Below are 19462 nucleotides of genomic sequence, written 5' to 3'. Positions count from 1 at the left end.
CTATTTCCCGGCTAAAATAAATATTATCGAGAAAAGAAGAAAAAACTTCAGAGTCTACAGTTAACTCGCAAATATAAACTTCACCAATTAAGGGAAAACGATTCCCATCCTTATTCAATTAGGGTTTCCCACGTGAAAACGGCCGAGCAATAGATCCGTGATTGTATACTATTTTTATGTTATTATTATTACTTGAATTTTCCCTCGCAAAATCCCGCAAGCTGGGATCCGCTGAATGGAGTCGGATCTTCCTGTTTCTTGTCACATCCCGTCGATTACGGCCTTCTCGTCATCCCCATTGACATGTGGATATACAGTAAGGAAAAGTGGCCGGGCAATATATCAATGAATTTATTTCTCTTATTAAAAAAAAGTATTTAGTATAAAGATCTTTATTTATGTGTTTTATGTATTGCCAGAAGACGAAATACTATCATTAGCATTACTTTATAAACACACAACAGGGAGAAAAAGCAGAAGTAACAGAACAGACTGCAGCCGAATTTTGGAAACAGGAAAGTGTGTGGGAAAGGAGTGGAATAAATTTCAACATTGGTCAAAAAATAATATGACGATCTAAATTGGAAAACATTAAAATCCAATTATTAAGGAGAGGAGGCAATAACTGAAAGAAAGCTTGGTATATTAAGGGAAAACAGAGACAGGTGCATAGATCGATAGATAACTAGAGACAGACAGAGAGGAAGAAAGACGAGGGAGAGAGATAGAGAGAGGAGAGTAAGAGATAGGAGGAAATAGAGAGAGATAGGAAAGGACGGAATGGGGTAGGGATCGAATTTGAAAAAGAGAAAGTGAGAAAGGAGAAGCCAAAGAAATAGAGAACGAAAGACAAAGAAAAGGAAGGAGAGAGAGGGAAGGGGGAGGGGGAGGGAGGGGGAGAGAAAGAAAGAAAGAGAGAGAGAGAGAGAGAGAGAAAAAGAGAGAGAGAGAGAGAGAAAAAGAGAGAGAGAGAGAGAGAGAGAGTGAGAGAGAGAGAGAATGTACAGAATGGGATAGTAGCCAAATTTGGGAAAGTGTAAAGTGTGAGAGAGGAAGCAGGTAAGAAAAGAAATAGAGAACAAAAGGCAATGGAAAGGAGGGAGGAGAGACACAGACAGAGAAAGAGAAAAGAAAGAAAGAACGAAAATAGTGAAGAATGCAAGAAAATGGGCGATGTGGTAAAGAGGACAGTGCGAGACGAATGGCACATAGAAATAAATAGGAAGAAACATATTAAAGAAGAGAAAAGAGGGAAGGACAGAATGGATGTGTAGGCGAATTTGTTCAAGAGGAAAGTGTAAGAACGATGGCAGATAGAAACAGAGATAGAGATACCGAGACAAAGAAAGAGGAAGGAATGGGAGATTAGGCAAATTTGTTCAAGCGGAAAGTTGAGAGGGGTGGCAGATAGAAATACAGATAGAGAGCAAAAAACAAAGAAAAGGAGAGATAGAAACACAGAGACCGGGAAAGAGGCAAGAAAAATGGAATGCAAGATTGGGCGAATTTTGGTTAGGGACATAGAAACTGAAAGTTAAAGAAAGGAGAGAAAGAAAGAGTGGGGCGATAGACCTTTTGTTTTCTTCTTGAACTGTACAGCCAAATTGTTAACATTTCTATGCAGTTATGACTTTATGAGAAACTGTGTTAGTTCGAGGGTGAGGGTAAGAGTGAAAGAGGAGAAAAGGGAAGAATGAGAAAGTGGGTAAATTTTGGAAAGAAAATACTGGAGGAGAGGATGAGAGATAAAAATAGAAAAAGAACAAAATAGACAAGAAGAGAGGAATGTGCGAGAGAGGCATACATGGGTCAGAAAGTTCTACTTAACCTTGGATAGTAACAATTTCTTTTTGACGTAATGGCCAAACTGTTACATTTCTATGCAGTTAGAAGGTAGATGTGAGAGATAAGAGACAAAATTGAGAGAGTAACAATGGATTTAATGACGAAAAGGGAGGATAGCCTAGAATGGCATTTGACTTCTTGAGATCGTAACTCCATAAAAAATATAGATTAACAGCTTTCACGACGATAATTATTGCCAATTCTAATATTATTAGTTTACAAATAAACTGAAAAAATATCGGCTGTACTTTAAAAAATGGGTCGCAATATCGCCACTCACTAGTGCGTAGTTGGAATAACAATACTGTGAGTAATATATTATTTTCGATATGAACGCAAAAAAATGTTCAGTTTGTTATTTGATTCTATAATTTATGCTACAAAAGGTCAAATTTAAGCAGACGTGTCTTGTCTTACTATCTAAGATACTTTTTTCTCTCCTCTATAGAATTTTTTATATTCGTGTATTTAAATTCATTTATCTTTCATGTATATCAACGACAATCCTTTTTCCTGTAGTAAAATCTTTGCGTCGGGGTGCAGTGTTATTCTTCAATGTTTTATCTCGGGTATTGGCAACACTGTTCTTTTTGGCGGCAATCTAAAATCTCCATTTTGGAATCTTCTACCTCTACTATTCACCCAACGACTACATCTCGTATCGATGTTATATTTTTCGAACAAAAGATTTTATAATTTAACACTTTCTTCCCCAAAGTTGCTTCAGAGGAATGACAATTTTAGCCATTTTGTGTAAGGTTAGTAGGAAATCCCGTGAGTTTAGTTTAGGGCGGGCGCAGGTTGTTCCTGCCCGTGTATTGGCAACACTGATTTATCTGGCGCAAGCTAAACTGTCAGGATTTTCCGCTAACCTTTTAACAAAATTGATAAAGTTCGTCTTGCTATAAGACAACATTAGGTCACAAAGGGTTGAAATATAAACAGTTTAACTAAAAACCGATCAAAGGTTGAATAAAAATTGAGGAAAACAGAACACACTTCAAATGTTTTCCAAGGGGTGGCAATGCTTACGATTCACGGAAATTCACCACAACTTGGTTCTTTGTTAGTCAAACATACAAATTCTTACTATATATATTAATTTCTAAAAATACATCACGAAGTAAAATACCCAACCGCGTTTCATCACCTGGACGGCAGGTCAGCCCCTAACACCTATCTACTGATCTATGCCTCAACCTCCCCATTCGGCAATACAACTGGGCAATATCACCTGCAGAGGGTACAAACAAACCAAAACAGAATCTTACGGATAATAACCTGTTTATAAGCAATACAGCACACCATTCGATCCTCAAAATACCTGTTATTACCGTCTTCATCAAGAGGCTCATTTATGAGAAGACAAGCAGCTGCAAATGGACCTCCACTACGCATAATGCTTACATGAAAATAACCACAAGACTCATTGGAGAATTAACGGGAAGAGGACAAATATTAAATTCAGTTGGTAATTGCGTTAGTTTTCAAAATTATCGATCCGTAATAGTATAAATATTTAAAAATTGTCTTTAAAAAAATAGTATTTAAAAAAGCAATCAACTAACGAAAACTTCTAACAATAAAATCATCGATTAAAGAGGCAGTAAATCATTAGAAATAGCACACAAAACATAACCTGAGATGTCCCAAAATCATCAAATCGTAAAAACATAAATCTTTAAAAATTGATTATTAAAAAAATATATATTTAAAAAATTAATCAACTAACAAAACCATCTATCAACAAAATCAATGCTTAACAAAGGAGTGAATTCTCAGAAGATAAAAAAATCAAGCTGGTCTGATATCAACAAACCATCGATTCGTGTAAAAATGTAGTTAACTGAAAAAAGTAAACCTTGAGAAATTTGTTTTAAAAATGATAAATCAAATAGAGCTAAGGTCACGAAGTGCATTGGGCGGAATCACAAAACCATCCATTCGTGTAAAAACGTAGTTAAATTTAAATAACCAAAAACAATACGTAAATCTAAATTATCCACCAACTATGGCTAATATTACAAAATAATTGAATTAAAATATTTTATTTAATTTTTTAAGATTTACTTTTTTTAGTTTACATTTTACGCAAAAAAATCCATTATTTCGTGGCGTTATCCCTATTTGACATATGACAATATGACAGTTTGTGATATTAGACTTAGTACTTCGTGGCCTTTAGCCCTATTTGACATGTTATATTATTTTTTTTAATAAATTTCTAAAGATTTTTACACTTTGACATGTTGATTTTGTTATATTAGCTTTATTTTTTTTTTTAAATTATATAATTTGAAGAATACATAGATATGAGTGTCATGTTAACCAAAGTTGATATATATTTTTGGAAAAAAAATTCGGAATATTCTCATTTTTAAAATTCGATATAATCTAATTTTTGGCTCTAATTTATTTATTTATCTTAAGAAAATATTAGAGATGGTTTTTTTTACAAATTGTGCAAGTTTTACAACTTTAGAGGCACTTTGTGGTAGATATTATATTTCTCAAGATTTACTTTTTTTTGGTTTACATTTTTACACCGTTCGATCAGTTTTTGGAATCAGTTCTAGGTTGTTATATTAGCCCTATTTGACATGTTATATTATTTTTTAAAATAAATTTCTAACGATTGTTATACTTGAAGGCGCAAGGATTTTGTTTTATTAGGGATTGTGTTTTTATTAAAAATTGTATAAATTTTACAACTTTTAGACGCAATGGTTTTGTGATATTAGCCCTAGTTCTGGACTGTTTTTAAAATCAAATTTCTCAAGATTAACTTTTTTTGAGTTTATGTTATTACGCGATCGATGACTTTGTGATATCACCCCTAATATCTCGTGAAGTTAGCCCATGAGCTAAAGGCCACGAAATACTAGGGCTAATATCACAAATTGTCATTATTGTCACCTGTCAAATAGAACTAAGGTCACGAAGTCCCTAAAACTGATAGCAAAAAACTGATCGAACCTTGTAAAAATGTAAACCAAAAAAAAGTAAATCTTGAAAAATATAATATCTATCACAAACTGCCTCCAAAAGTTGTAAAACTTATACAATTTCACAAAAAAATTAAAGCTAATATAACAAAATCATCATGTCTTAAAGTGTAAAAATGTTTAGAAATTTCCTTTAAAAAATAATATAACATGTCAAATAGGGCTAAAGGCCACGAAGTACTAGGGCTAATATCACAAATTGCCATTATTGTCACATATCAAATAGAACTAAGGTCACGAAGTACCTAGAACTGAAACCAAAAAACTGATCGAACCGTGTAAACACGTAAACCAAAAAAAGTAAATCTTTAGAAATATCTATCACAAAGTTCCTCTAAAAGTTGTAAAACTTACAAAATTTATTTTTAAAAAAAATATAATCCCTAATAATCCCTTAAGATAAATAAATAAATTAGAGCTCAAAATTAGATGATAGCGAGTTTTAAAATTGTGAATATTCCGAAAATTTTTGTCAAAAAATATATATCAACTATGGTTAACATGACACTCATATTTATGTATTCTTCGTTATAAATATTTTAAAAATTAACAAAATCAAAATGTCTTAAAGTGTAAAAATCTTCAGAAATTTCTTTAAAAAAATAAACCTTGTCAAATAGGGCTAAAGGCCACAAGTCTGATATCAAAAAACTGATCGAACGGTGTAAAAATGTAAACCAAAAAAAGTAAATCATGAGAAATATAATATCTATCACAAGCTGCCTCTAAAAGTCGTAAAACTTACACAATTTGTATTAACAAAATACCATCCCTAATAATCCCATAAGATACATAAATAAACTAGAACTAAAAATTAGATGATTATCGAATTTTAAAAATATGAATACTCCGAAAAAAAAAATTTTTTCAAAAAATGTTACGTATCAACTATGGTTAACATGACAATCATATTCATGTATTCTACAAGTTATATATATTTCAAAAATTGAAAAAAAATATAACAAAATCATCACATCTTAAAGTGTACAAATCTTTTGAAATTTCTTTTAAAAAATAATATAACATGTCAAATAGGGCTAAAGGCCATGAAGTACTGAGGCTTATATCACAAACTGTCATTATTATCACATGTCAAATAGGGATAAGGGATAAAATAATAGATTTTTTTGCGTAAAATGTAAACTAAAAAAAAGTAAATCTTGAAAAATTAAATAAAATAATCCAACGATGGCTCATAACGCAAAATCGTGTAAATGTTAGAAATTAGTTTTTGAAATAACTAAAATTGTAAATATGAAATTAGTAAAATCTTTACGAAAAACAAATTATAATTGAAGTAACTGCAAACAGTAGAAAAAAATACCTAAACTTTCTTTATTATTTAACCAAGATAGGGACAAAAAATGTTAACTTTTTGGAAAATTTGATTTACAACCAAAAATCGACATTGACTTATTTCTAGAATACAAAGTAAACAAAATTTAAATTACAGCCACACACGCACACACACACACATACACATATTCGATTAAGCTTCTGATTAAATAATTTCCCCATATTAAACACGACATAATTATAATGAAATTAACCTGAAACAGGGTTTTTTATTATTTTGCTAATAATATAAATCAGTTCTAATGCGGAGGTAGGCGAGGGCAAAAAAATAATCATTTATTGTATAAAATAAATTATTGTGAAACTGCAAATCACGTCCAAATTGAACCTAGGTTGGGTTTTACCACAAAATACGACCAAATTTTTACTTTTCTTATGGTTTAAATAGTTTTCTAATTTAAAAAAAATAATCTTGAAATCACAGAGAAATAAGGAGACAACTATACCATAAACCATAAACTGTCACATAAATGACTTAGCTTAGGGTTAATGGAACCGAAAATAAATTTTCCACCTCACAGAGAAATAAGACGTAAAATAAAAAAAAATCTAGGAAACTATTAAAAACACTCAATTTAGGCCTAATATAAAATAAACAAAAATGACTGGATTTTTTCAAAATAAAAAAACAAAACTTGGAAAATAATATTAAAACGAAATTACTCATTTATAAACCTAATTAAACTACTAAATATTGATTAAAAAAATAATATTAAAATAAGATTTTTCAGGGGAACGTGGTGTAGGATCCATCGCACAGAAAATAACCTCAACGAGGTTATAGTATAATGAAAGTGAGAAAACCCAAGAAAAACCTTTTTTTGGTTTTTCATATTTTTCCTTTATAAAGAAAAACCTTTTTTTTATTTTTTATATTTAAAATTTCTGATATAATACAATATTTTGAAAAAAGGATTTGTAATTTAATATGAGAACTTTTTTTTTATAAGGAGTAAGTTTTAACATTTTTTTAAACTATATTTTTATTTTTTTTTAATATTTAATTTGATTATAGTTCCATTTGAATAGGGAAAGTTGTTTTTCAACGCTTTGTTTTGGGAAGGTAATCGAGCAGGTTATGATAAGAGATTTAAAGAGAAATCGGCCGATTTAAATTGAAATAGTCTTGATTTTATTGTCCGATCTTTTAAATTTCTTCTAAATATGTTTAAACAATGTGTTTTTGATGTTTTGTCGAGTTTTAAACGGGTTTTGACTGATTATCGGTCCTGGTCGAACATGTGCTACCTCGTGGTCGGTCTTGGACAATATTCGAACGGCACTCACCTGCATAGAATCCGCGCTTATGACTTCGCCTCGGAACATCCTGGCGATCTCGATGCTCAGTTTTGACTTCCCAGTTCCCGTGGCACCAAGAATCACAACGACGGGCACTTTGCTACACATCGCGACTCGAACACCGGACGGACTTGACTCACCATTTTGAGCAGGATCGAACCTACCCGCGAGGGGCGCAGGCGCAGGCGCATCCTTCGCGCCGCAAATTCGAAAACAAAAAATAAAGATATTTAACCAATTTCCACTAAATCCTCTCATAATTATGAACAAACACCTATCAATAATCATAAAATACGTATAACAAACAAAAACATAAATAATACGAAATTTCGGTCAAAGAACGAATTGAAAATTTTCACATTCACCAAAAAAAAAAAAAAAAAACAATTGATCACATTATTTCACAATTAAAATATCACTAAATCACTAATCAAATCAAAACGCAAAATCTACTCAAAATTAAATTTTACCTTATAAAAACAAATAGTACTTTTAATGGCCGCTGGATTCGAACCCAGGAACCTTACAATAATCAGCGCCGTGTCAGCACCCCAAATAATCATAAAATTCACATTACAATTTCAGAATTTATAATCATGGAGTGAACAAAACAAAAAGTCAGCCAATAAATCGAGTTACTTAATGCTAGAAGAAGGTCACAGTTGTATATGAATACATCAAATTATACTTGTTTGGTTGCTAAGAAAATAACTAATTTCATTAATTTGGTTTGACGAGTTATTTTGACTGAAAAACCTTTTCTGATTCTTTTCTTATCAAACTCTTATCTACTTCAATATATATCTGCTATTTATCTACCTATCTATTTATTTATCTATCTACGTCTAATCCACATCAATATCTATTGTATCTATCTACCTGCCTATCTATCTCTTTAGCTATCAATCTATCTGAATGTACTTCTATATCTATCAGCTACGTATCGATCTCTCCGTCGATCTATCTACTTCAATATCTATCGATTTATCTACCTTAATTTATCTGATTATCTCTAATCTGCTTCTATATCAATCTATATATCTGTCTATCCATATATCGCTGTCCTTCTATAGCTATCTCTATCTACTTCTACATCTATCTATCTCTATATCTGTAATCTACATCTATAGCTATCTTTCTAACTGCCTACCTACTATCTATTTATCTGTTCATCTATCTATCGGTTAATATTTCTATGCTTATCTACATATCCATCAATTTATCCTTTTATCTATATATATTTCTATATCTATCTAGTTATCTATCTATCTATCTTTATCTACTCTTATATCTTTCTCCCTATCTAGCTGTATATCTTTAATCTACTTCTATATCTATCAATCTATCTACCTACCTATTACCTGTTTATCTCTCTATCTATCTATCTATCTATCTATCTTTCTACCTACTACGTATCATGTGTCTAGCTATCTGTCTATCCATGTATCTAGATTTACTTCTATATCTATCTATTTATCTATATATCTATCTTTCTAAGTACCTACCTACTACCTATCAGCCTATCTATCTGTCCATCCATCTATCTCTATGTACTTCTATATCTATCTGTCTAACCATGTATTTAGATCTACTTCAATATCTATCAATTTATCTATATATCTATCTTCCTAACGACCTGCCTACTACCTATCTACCTCTCTATCTGTCCATCCATCTATCTCTATGTACTTATCTATCTATCTGTCTAACGGTGTATCTAGATCAACTTCTATATCTATCTATTTATCTGTCAATCCCTCTATCCATTTCTACATCACTATATCTATCTCTACTTCTATCTATCTATCTCTACTTCCATCTATCTATCTGTCTGTCTGTCTGTCTGTCTGTCTGTCTCTCATCTATCTGTCTGTCTGTCTGTCTGTCTGTCTCTCTCTGTCTCTCTCTCTCTCTGTCTGTCTGTCTCTCTCTCTCTCTCTCTCTCTCTCTCTCTCTCTCTCTCTCTCTCTCTCTCTCTCTCTCTCTCTCTCTCTCTCTCTCTCTCTCTCTCTCTCTCTCTCTCTCTCTCTCTCTCTCTCTCTCTCTCTCTCTCTCTCTCTCTCTCTCTCTCTCTCTCTCTCTCTCTCTCTCTCTCTCTCTCTCTCTCTCTCTCTCTCTCTCTCTCTCTCTCTCTCTCTCTCTCTCTCTCTCTCTCTCTCTCTCTCTCTCTCTCTCTCTCTCTCTCTCTCTCTCTCTCTCTCTCTCTCTCTCTCTCTCTCTCTCTCTCTCTCTCTCTCTCTCTCTCTCTCTCTCTCTCTCTCTCTCTCTCTCTCTCTCTCTCTCTCTCTCTCTCTCTCTCTCTCTCTCTCTCTCTCTCTCTCTCTCTCTCTCTCTCTCTCTCTCTCTCTCTCTCTCTCTCTCTCTCTCTCTCTCTCTCTCTCTCTCTCTCTCTCTCACACTCTCTCTCACTCTCACTCTCACTCTCTCACAATCTCTCTCACTCTCACACTCTCTCACTCTCACATTCTCTCACTCTCAATCTCACTCTCTCTCCCTCTCTCTCTCTCTCTCTCTCTCTCTCTCTCTCTCTCTCTTTCTCTCTCTCTCTTTCTCTCTCTCTCTCTATTTATTTATATATCTCTAACTATGTCTATCCACCTATCTATCTATTTATCTACCTTTTTCGGCAATTCCCTTAATATAGCCCTCTTACTCTCAGTTTGATATTAAAAAATATTTGACCATGTCTTTAACTGGCCTCTTTATATTAAAAATTTACTAAATATTAGAACCATTATTAGCATCGAGAGATATTTCCAACTTTGATAACCGACGATTCATACCGTCGAAATAATACTTCACTTGCATACACATTGTGAACCCATGCTGGCATACAGACCAAATCGCCATCGCGACATTTATCACACTTTTCAAAAACTCATCACTGTATTATTTTTGCCAGGGCGATTCTTCGAGAGAATGCAGACATTCGAGACGACAAATGCAGTCCGTCTGCAAGTCGTTGACTCGTAGCTGAAGTCTGGGAATGTCTTAGGCGTAGGCGTTGAACTGGATTTGTCGCCGCGCTATCGATCTCCCTCGAACGGCTTTATTAAATCCAGCTTTGTTGATTTGGGGAAGTTTCAAACCGTCCACAGATCAATTCGGATTGTAATTATGAGAAGAATCGAAGTAAAATGAAACCTTTACAGATTCAACAGAGGTTCGTAGAGAAATGCACTCAAACATTGTTTCACCGTATCTTCTCAAGCTACCAAATGGAGCTGGAATATAATTTTTTTTCTAAATTCCATCATAGTTCATTTTTACAAATTTTCTTGATACAAAAAATAGAGAGGATGAATGACAAAGAAAAAAGAGGGAAGGAATGAGTGAAAGAGACAGAGTAAGGTGTGAGACTAAAAATAAATTATAGGTACATGATTAGCGGTTTCATACTTCCAGGGTTGTTGGTTGGATGTTTACATGTGGATTGTTACATATTGCTCTGCCATAGCGCAAAATAAATTGTAGGAAGATGGTTAGATATATAAATACATAGTAAAGTAGGTTGGTTGGTTAGTTTGTTGGAAGATTGTTTAGTTTGATGGATGGGGGCTGATGTTAATTATTTAAGATGGTTTATCGGTACAATGGTTGGGCAGTGGGCTGCTTGGTAGATTATATGGATGCTTGGTTGGTTAGATCGATGGGTGGTTGGTTTGTTGGAAGATTGGTCAATTGGATGAGTGGGGATTGATTGGATGGATGTTAGGTATTTAGGTAGGTTTATCTGTACAATGGTTGGGCAGTGGGCTGCTTGGTAGATTATATGGATGCTTGGTTGGTTAGATCGATGGGTGGCTGGTTTGTTGGAAGATTGGTTAGTTGGTTGGATGGTGGTTGATTGGATGGATGTTAGATACAAAAGAAGGTTTATAGGTACATTGGTTGGGTAGTGGGCTGGTTGGTAGTTTGGATGTTTTGTTGGTACACTGGTTGGATTCAAACCCAATCGCATCTAAGAAATGGATTGTTGTATATTGCTTTATGATAGAAAAACTGCCCTTATTTGAGGAATATAAAAGTACAGGTAATATTTCTTTGTATGGTTTTCGTTGGAAAGAAAAGCGAAAGAAAGAAAAAGAGAGAGGGAAGAACAGAATGGGAGAGTGGTCGAATTTGAGAAAGATGGTGTGAGAGAAGTATTGATAGATAAAATATTTAAATAGAGATACGAAAAGGGAAGGAAAACTAGTGCAAGTGAGACAATTTCACATACCTAGAGCGGGCGTGCTGCGTTTCAGAAGATTAAACAATGACAAACTGTCATTTAGTTTATAATCATTGAATTAACATAATAGAGTAATTATATATCGGCGAGAGTGAAAACAATCTGAAACATTTCCGCAATAAATATTTATGAATTATTGTTTAATGTCTTGCGATGGAATTAATACGGCGGAGACGTGGGGTACAATCGGCCAAAGAGAAAATATTCAATTTTGTATACACTTCTATTACAATTTATAAATTATAAATGTTTTTTATTATTAAACGGAGTATAGCTGTCTAATTATAAAATATATGGAAAGTCTATGAACAAACCCTAAATGCTCTTTGTTAATAATATACTTCATGTTCTTTGATTTGCACTAAGTTTTGAAAGCTCTGGCTCTGAAACTAAGCGTATCGGAACTTACACAATCTGTTGAAATTTCATCTAAATATGAACGAAATTAACTTCAAACACCAAGAAGATATTTTTTTTTATATAAAATTAAACTTTTTTTTTTAATTTAACTGTAGTGAGTTTCCCACAATCATCAAATATAACTGCAATGCGGTATTTATTTTGTGAGAGACGTTCTAACTTTTGAGCTGGACCCCCTACGTAAAACGACCCAGAAATGCGGTCTCTTAAATTTCTTCTGTTTAATGAGTTTCTTTAACGAAAAATTAAACATCCCTGTGTTAAAACGACCTTTTTTTAAATCTATTATTACTATTTTCTTTTTTCATTAATGGGTTAATTTTCGCCCAGTCTAGGAAAAACCTACGTTAATAGTCGCATACAGCATATCAGCATTCTAACCTTTTTTTTACGTACCTTTATGTCGGATGTATAAAAAAAATTGAGAGAGGTAAAAAAAGTTTCTTTCAGTTGGTATCTTTCTTCTTCCTTTCTCACTCTGTTTACTCTCACTTTTACAGGCTTTCGCAGTCCTCCCTCAAAGTCGCCCATTCTTCGCTCCCTCCCTCTCTCTCTCTCACTCTCTCTCTCTCTCTCTCTCTCTCTCTCTCTCTCTCTCTCTCTCTCTCTCTATTTATACTTATTATTCTCTTTTCAAAATTTATATATATTATTNAAAACTGTTTCTTTCAGTTGGTATCTTTCTTCTTCCTTTCTCACTCTGTTTACTCTCACTTTTACAGGCTTTCGCAGTCCTCCCTCAAAGTCGCCCATTCTTCTCTCTCTCTCTCTCTCTCTCTCTCTCTCTCTCTCTCTCTCTCTCTCTCTCTCTCTCTCTCTCTCTCTCTCTCTCTATTTATACTTATTATTCTCTTTTCAAAATTTATATATATTATTTGTAATTGTTGTATGATAGGTATTTGATCAAATTCAAATTTTGGTACATTAAATAAAACCACATTCATTAATTCATTCTCTCCCTCTCTTTCTTTCTTCATCTTACCTTTTTATCTTTGCTCCTCTATTTTTTCTTTCTCTCATTTGTGAGATATTTAAATAATTGATTTATTCTTTCTTTCTCTTACTGTCATTTTTTCTTTCATCATCCATTCTCTCCCTCCCACCCTCCCTCAATCCCTCTCACTCACACTCACCCTCTCTCTCTCTCTCTCTCTCTCTCTCTCTCTCTAATTCTCTCTCTTTCTTTCTTCATCTTACCTTTTTTCTTTGCTCTTCTATTTTTTCTTTCTCTCATTTGTGAGATATTTAAATAATTCATTTATTCTTTCTTTCTCTTATTGTCATTTTTTCTTTCATCATCCATTCTCTTCCTCCCTCCCTCACTCCCCCCAATACAATATGTGTAATGTAAAATGTAAAACTACGTTAAGTGGAAGAAAGATCCATGAGATCTGACTGGACTTCATCAGTTCCCCTGTAGAACACGTCTTAGCCATAACATTCTCACTCTCACTCTCTCTCTCGCTCTCTCTCTCTCTCTCCCCCCTCTCTCTATCTATCTATCATCTATCTATCTATCTATCTATATAGCTATCTATCTATCTATACTCTGCACTACTGCCGCTTTATTTTTCTCTGACTTTTTACTTCTTTCTCTCTCATATACACTCCATTTGTCTAAGACTGTTTCTTTCTTTACCACACAACCACTTCCCACTCTCTCTTTCGTTTTTCCCTCATTAATTACAATGATTAGTGATTAATAAAATTTCTATAAAAAAAAGGTTTTTTGTGACAGGTTAACAGTAAGATTGTGAAATTTATATAGGATCAGATACATGTATATAATGAATTTAAGAAAGGTTTTCTGGTATTTTCTTTGATTTGAAAGTTTCGGTCTTTGATCTAGGCTAGGAGCCGGGTGGCGATAAGTGACTTCGGCAGTCGATAAGTCCCGATTCCTGAGAGTTATCATTTATCAGTAAACGTTTGTTGCAGACTGCACCCATATCCCGTTATCGGCCTTCTCCGAATAGGATGTGTGCTTTGTGCGGTGCGTGAGTCCCTTCTGCTATCTCTCCTTGTTTACCAAACCTCACCCCCTACGTGTTATTGGCTCATTCAACATCTAAAACGAGTGTTATAACACCCCCTTCCCGGGCCACCCCGAGGGGCAATTATTGCCAATGAGCCGAGCCCGTATGTACCCGTTAAAAACCAAAGGGTGTCGCCCGATCGGGGTGGAGCGTAATTAAATAATCGGACGCCCTTCATGCTAGATGCCTGATTACATCTGTTAAATATGTTTCAATGGTTCGCCTCATGTTACACTCTGGGTCCCTATTATTCCGTTTGTGACTGCCTGTGAACCCGGCACTCCGATACTGTTGTCGGACCGTTTCCGATCAATTTTCTTTCACAGGGTATCTCTCATAACTTCATTTCTGTACCATCAGCTCAAATCAATCATTACCGGTCCCGGGCTTGAAGCACGTACAAAACCTAGTTCCATAACACTTTACGTATCTTGTCTCTCATCATGCCTGATTAAGGTTTTATGTAACATTCAAGAATACATAGATGATAAGACTAGGTTTGTACTTTTTGTTAACCAGACGACATAGTGCTTCTTAAATACATATTGGATTCCAGCCTGCATATAGCCCTAGAAAAAAGTATGGCTTCTTAAACGAATTGGATTTTCTGGACTACATAGAATATTTTATGTTATAACTATGAAATCTTAGATTATGTTCGGATTCTAGACTATGCCGAAGTTTCTAGATTATACATGACAGCATGGATTCATTGAATATTCTATATCAACGGGGATCGCGGTGGGTGAGTGATTAGGGTGTTCGAGTCTTACTTGCCACGCTAGCGGTCCTTGGTTCGAATCCCAGCACAGCCCTTGGAATTTTAATTGAAAAATCATATTTAAAATGTTGCTGGTTTGACCACACGTCTGAGACACCCAACGGGTAGTTTTCCCTTTTTTACCACCTTAATTACCTTACTGTACATCAGTACGTCATCCTAGACAATGAGCACAGACTAGATAGTGCATTATGTCAAGCTGGTCATAGACCGTGGTAATATGCCTAAATACGGCCTGTTTAACTACATCGGGCATTCTTGAGCGCATAGAAAATAAACATTTTATCAGAGACTGCACAAGGTTTCTAGAGTGTGACATATTTCATGATATAGAGAACATCCTAGATTGTAGTGAATATATATTAGACCTTTCAAGATGACCTCCAGTCTATAGGATATTGGTATATGCATGGAATTCGAGACTTTCCAAGGTGATCTCGAGTGTATGGAATATTCTATCATACAGATCATCCTACGCTACAGTGGCATTTGCAAGGTGTTCTAGGCTATATGTCACATACTAGACGCTATGAACTTGCAAAGCTAATTTAAAAAAAACTAAATAATTAATAACAGTTAAAAGCTAATCTCGTGAATAGGATGGTCTCCTAGACTAAACACTCTAGAACAAGAGGCTGTACTTTGAATTGACAAAAAGAAAGGGGAGAGAGAGAGAGAGAGAGTGAGAGAGAAAGAGAGAGAGAGGGGGGAGAGACAGAGAGAGAGAGAGAGAGAGAGAGAGAGAGAGAGAGAGAGAGGGGGAGAGAGCGAGAGAGAGAGAGGGGGGGAGAATGGATGATGAAAGAAAAAATGACAGTAAGAGAAAGAAAGAAAGAATAAATGAATTATTTAAATATCTCACAAATGAGAGAGAGAAGAAATAGAGGAGCAAAGAAAAAAAGTTATGATGAAGAAAGAAAAAAAAAGAATTAGAGAGAGAGAAGAAATAGAGGAGCAAAGAAAAAAAAGTTAAAATGAAGAAAGAAAAAAAAGAATTAAAGAGAGAGAAGAAATAGAGGAGCAAAGAAAAAAAGTTAAAATGAAGAAAGAAAAAAAGAGAATTAGAGAGAGAGAGAGTGAAAAAAAGAGAGTGAGAATGAAAGATGAAACAAAAAATTAGTAATTGAAAGAAAGAATGGAAGAAAAAAGGAGGAAAGAAAGCGAGAGAATATAGGATGAAAGAAAAAGAGGGAGCGAGAAAGGAAAATAAAATGGAGGATGAAATAAAAAAGACAGTAAGTGAAAGAAAAAAAAGAGAATGTGAAAAAATGGGGAATGAAAAAAAGAGAGAAAGAAAGAAAGAAAGGCACAAAGAGGATAAAGGGAGAAGTAGGATGAAAGGGTAAAAACAGTAAGAGAAAGAAAGAGAGAGAAATAGAAGAGCGTGGGAAAGGGTGAAGGGTGAAAGAGAAAGCAGGATGAAAGGGATAGTAAGGGTTTTTGGTTCTCTCTCTCTGTCTCTTTCTCTCACTCTCTCTCTCTTTCTGTGTATGTATACGATAATGTTTAAATTCTGTCGTGTCGATTTTGATATGGAATAAGTTGTATTTTTTGCAATAAGACTAGGTCAAGTTTAACTGAGAAAACGTTAATTGCGGATTGCGATTAAGCAATAAAAACCCGTTCGGTCCGATTGTAAAAAAATCAACCCTGGTCCGCATTTCCTCGCTAATCGGCGACATTAGGCTTAAAAAGGCGGGATATTTCCAGAGTTTTTTGTGTCCTTCTTTCTCACTACGGTATGAATAGATCATACCTTTTAGCTTTGCACACAATGAACCTGAAACAGTTAGGGTGTAAGAAAAAAAAATGGTGATGTCCTTTTATTTTCTTACAGGGGCAAAGGTTCTCCTCCTTAACATAATCGCGAGTTATTCCACCTTGTGAAGTGTTACAGGAAATTGATATGTCAAGGATTTTTTTGCACATTGTTCACGTTGTCGCTCTGTACGCCTTGGAATAATGTACCCTCTCATTAAACCTATAATATTTTAATACGCTCAAAGGGGAAAAAATGTTTTCTTCGAAACAATAAATTTGAGTAAAGATTTGTATTCTTAAAAGCTAGGATGAGATACTTTGTCTAAGGACGGACTTAGCGTCCGTTGCGTAGCCCAAGTCCGTGGTGTGCCGAGGTCTGCCATCCGTGATGGCCTAAAGCAGTTTAGGCGACTGGAAGTATCAAGAGGTAAGGGTCATTTAAAGGCTTTTTTGATGAATCAACTCCAAACGGTCCTTAGTGTAAGAAAGAGCTCTAAAACGGACATCAATAGGCTTCTGGAGGATAGTCCCTAGACGTCCTTAATCGGGTTCTCTACTTGAACCGTTGATGGGGTTTGCCGGTTTGATTTGGGGCAATGAGATGACTGTGTGGAGAAGCCGTCATGGACGCTTCATGTGTCATGGGTCACAGCCTTTTCAAAGAGAGTCAGCTATGGTTTGGATGAAATCAACGTCCATACCCGAAGTGATTATCGTACATACGTTCCCAAATACTCGGTCGTCCTGAAAAGGACAATGAGGATCTTTAGCGTCCGTACCTGGCTCGTGGCCTTACCGGACGTTTTGATTCTCAAGATGAGATGACGCACCTACCCTCGCGACCGGATGTGTGTTACATGCGTTCCCGATTTACTCATCGTTAACAAGACAAGAGGATCTTTAACGTCCGCACCTGGCCTATTCGGCCTTATCGGACGCTTTGATTCTCAAGATGAGAGCTGACGCACTTCTGCATACGACGGAAAAGTGTTACCGCCGCAGCATTGGTGTAGTGCTGTCCCGACCCCTAAGGGTCAGTAGCCACGCTCTCCGCTTGTCCACTCCGAATGTTCGGGCCCGCATTGTGCGTCGGGTCGTACGCCGCACGCGAGGGGCTAACGGGCCGAAATACATCAGCCCGTCCCCCCCCTCGCGTACTCCCTAGATAGAGAAGGCGACTCTATCTCTCTGAGTGTAGAGGCTCCTCCAGCGTAGAAACTTTCGGGAACGCCCCGGCAGCGGTTTCGGATTATAAAGTGGGATTGCTACCCACCCCCTAGATGAGCACTGTCTACGGACAAAGGTCTCTTATCGAGCTCAGCCTACACCTGCTGCACGTAATCGAGGGACGCCATAGGTCTAGCCTAGGTGGTCCGATCCTTCGCTTCCCCGGATGTGTGTTACAGCGGCGAGCTGACTTTTCAAATGTCGTGTAATCAGGAAACGGAGTTTAAATTCTCTAACAGCTCCCCGTAGCCACTTCATATGTCGCCGGAATCGAAACCTGATTGCACATTTGAAAAATGGAAAAAAGGAGGGAAACAACAATTCGAAAGGTTGTGGGTTGAGATGGGGAGTTGTCCGAGTGGATCGAAGTAACGATAGCTCAAGTGGTTAGAACAGCGGCGTATTTAGCCGAAGGTCATGGGTTCGAATCCCGCTCGTGGCACTAGCTTTTTCATTTCAACCAAAAACCTTACATAAAAAGATTAATTAATTGAAAGAAGTAATTTGGTCAGTAGACCACTAAATATAATCTTTGGATCTTTGGATTATATTAAAATACGCATGTTGTAATTAACATAAAGATAAAAAATACATTTAGTTTGAAATAAACAACAAAATACTACTGTCAGGTTTTTCTTTTTGTCTTATTCACTTTGTATTTTACTGCCAGTTTTTGTCTAATCCTCCTACGTTGGATAAGGAAGAAGTTTGAACCACTCGCTTACGAAACGTTGTTGATCAAACACGATCATCAATAGATTTTATTCATCGAACTTGTTTGCCCATTCTTAATTTTACCGAAAGGAAAATAATGTGTACAAACAGTGCCTGAGCCGCGCAAGGCCGTTCGTCCCATTGATATTAATTTTTGTTCAAATAAAGGATGTACAAAATTCAACTAGGATTTAAAAAAAAAAAAAAAAAAAAAAAAAAAAAAAAAAAAAAAAAAAAAATTGGTAATAATAAAAATATATATTTTTCAATATTGAAAAATACACAGTTAGATAATACCGCAGAGTTCTGCCAGCTCGGCGAAAAACCCTGTAAAGGCTTGTTTTCTCATCAATTTTTGATTGTTGTGATTTGTTAAGAAAATGTGTTTTCTTTTGTCTTTTTCACAATTGGAATTACGCTCGAAACTATTTACAAATCGACCCTGTAACCTTAAAACGTTTTTTAAATACGTATACACGACCCATATAATAATTTGCAATTTGCTATTTGCAATAAAATAGTAGGGATAATAAGAGAGAGAATTTTGAATTTGAACATTTTATTCAAAGGCTCGCGAAATTAGGCCTCTCGGGAGGGGGAGGAGAGAGAGAGAGAGAGAGAGAGAGAGAGAGAGAGTGAGAGACAGAGAAAAAGGGACACAGACAGATAGACAGAGAGAAAGAGACAGAGAGAGAGAGAGAGAGGGAGAGAGAAGACAGACAGATAGACAGAGAAAAAGAAAGAGAGAGAGAGAGAGAGGGAGGGAGAGGGAGAGAGAGAATGT

The 19462-nt window shown here is 35.4% G+C and overlaps 1 protein-coding gene across 1 annotated transcript in view; it reads right to left on the bottom strand.

Annotated features, from left to right (window-relative positions):
* Nucleotides 1–7678, bottom strand: part of LOC106665978 (tRNA dimethylallyltransferase) — a 237623-nt gene extending 229945 nt beyond the window's left edge. The window contains exon 1 of the mRNA XM_014392816.2: nucleotides 7494–7678. Coding sequence (XP_014248302.1) covers nucleotides 7494–7613 — 120 coding nt within the window. The 5' untranslated portion in view covers nucleotides 7614–7678. The remainder of the gene's footprint in view (nucleotides 1–7493) is intronic.
* Between the last annotated feature and the right edge of the window lie 11784 nt (nucleotides 7679–19462).

This window comes from Cimex lectularius, unplaced genomic scaffold, assembly GCF_000648675.2.
Source record: "Cimex lectularius strain Harlan isolate CLEC.00 unplaced genomic scaffold, Clec_2.1 scaffold109, whole genome shotgun sequence".
Classification (NCBI taxonomy): Eukaryota; Metazoa; Arthropoda; class Insecta; order Hemiptera; family Cimicidae; genus Cimex; species Cimex lectularius.
Note: the sequence above shows the minus strand (reverse complement) of the source record. Positions and strands in the feature narration are given on the sequence as shown.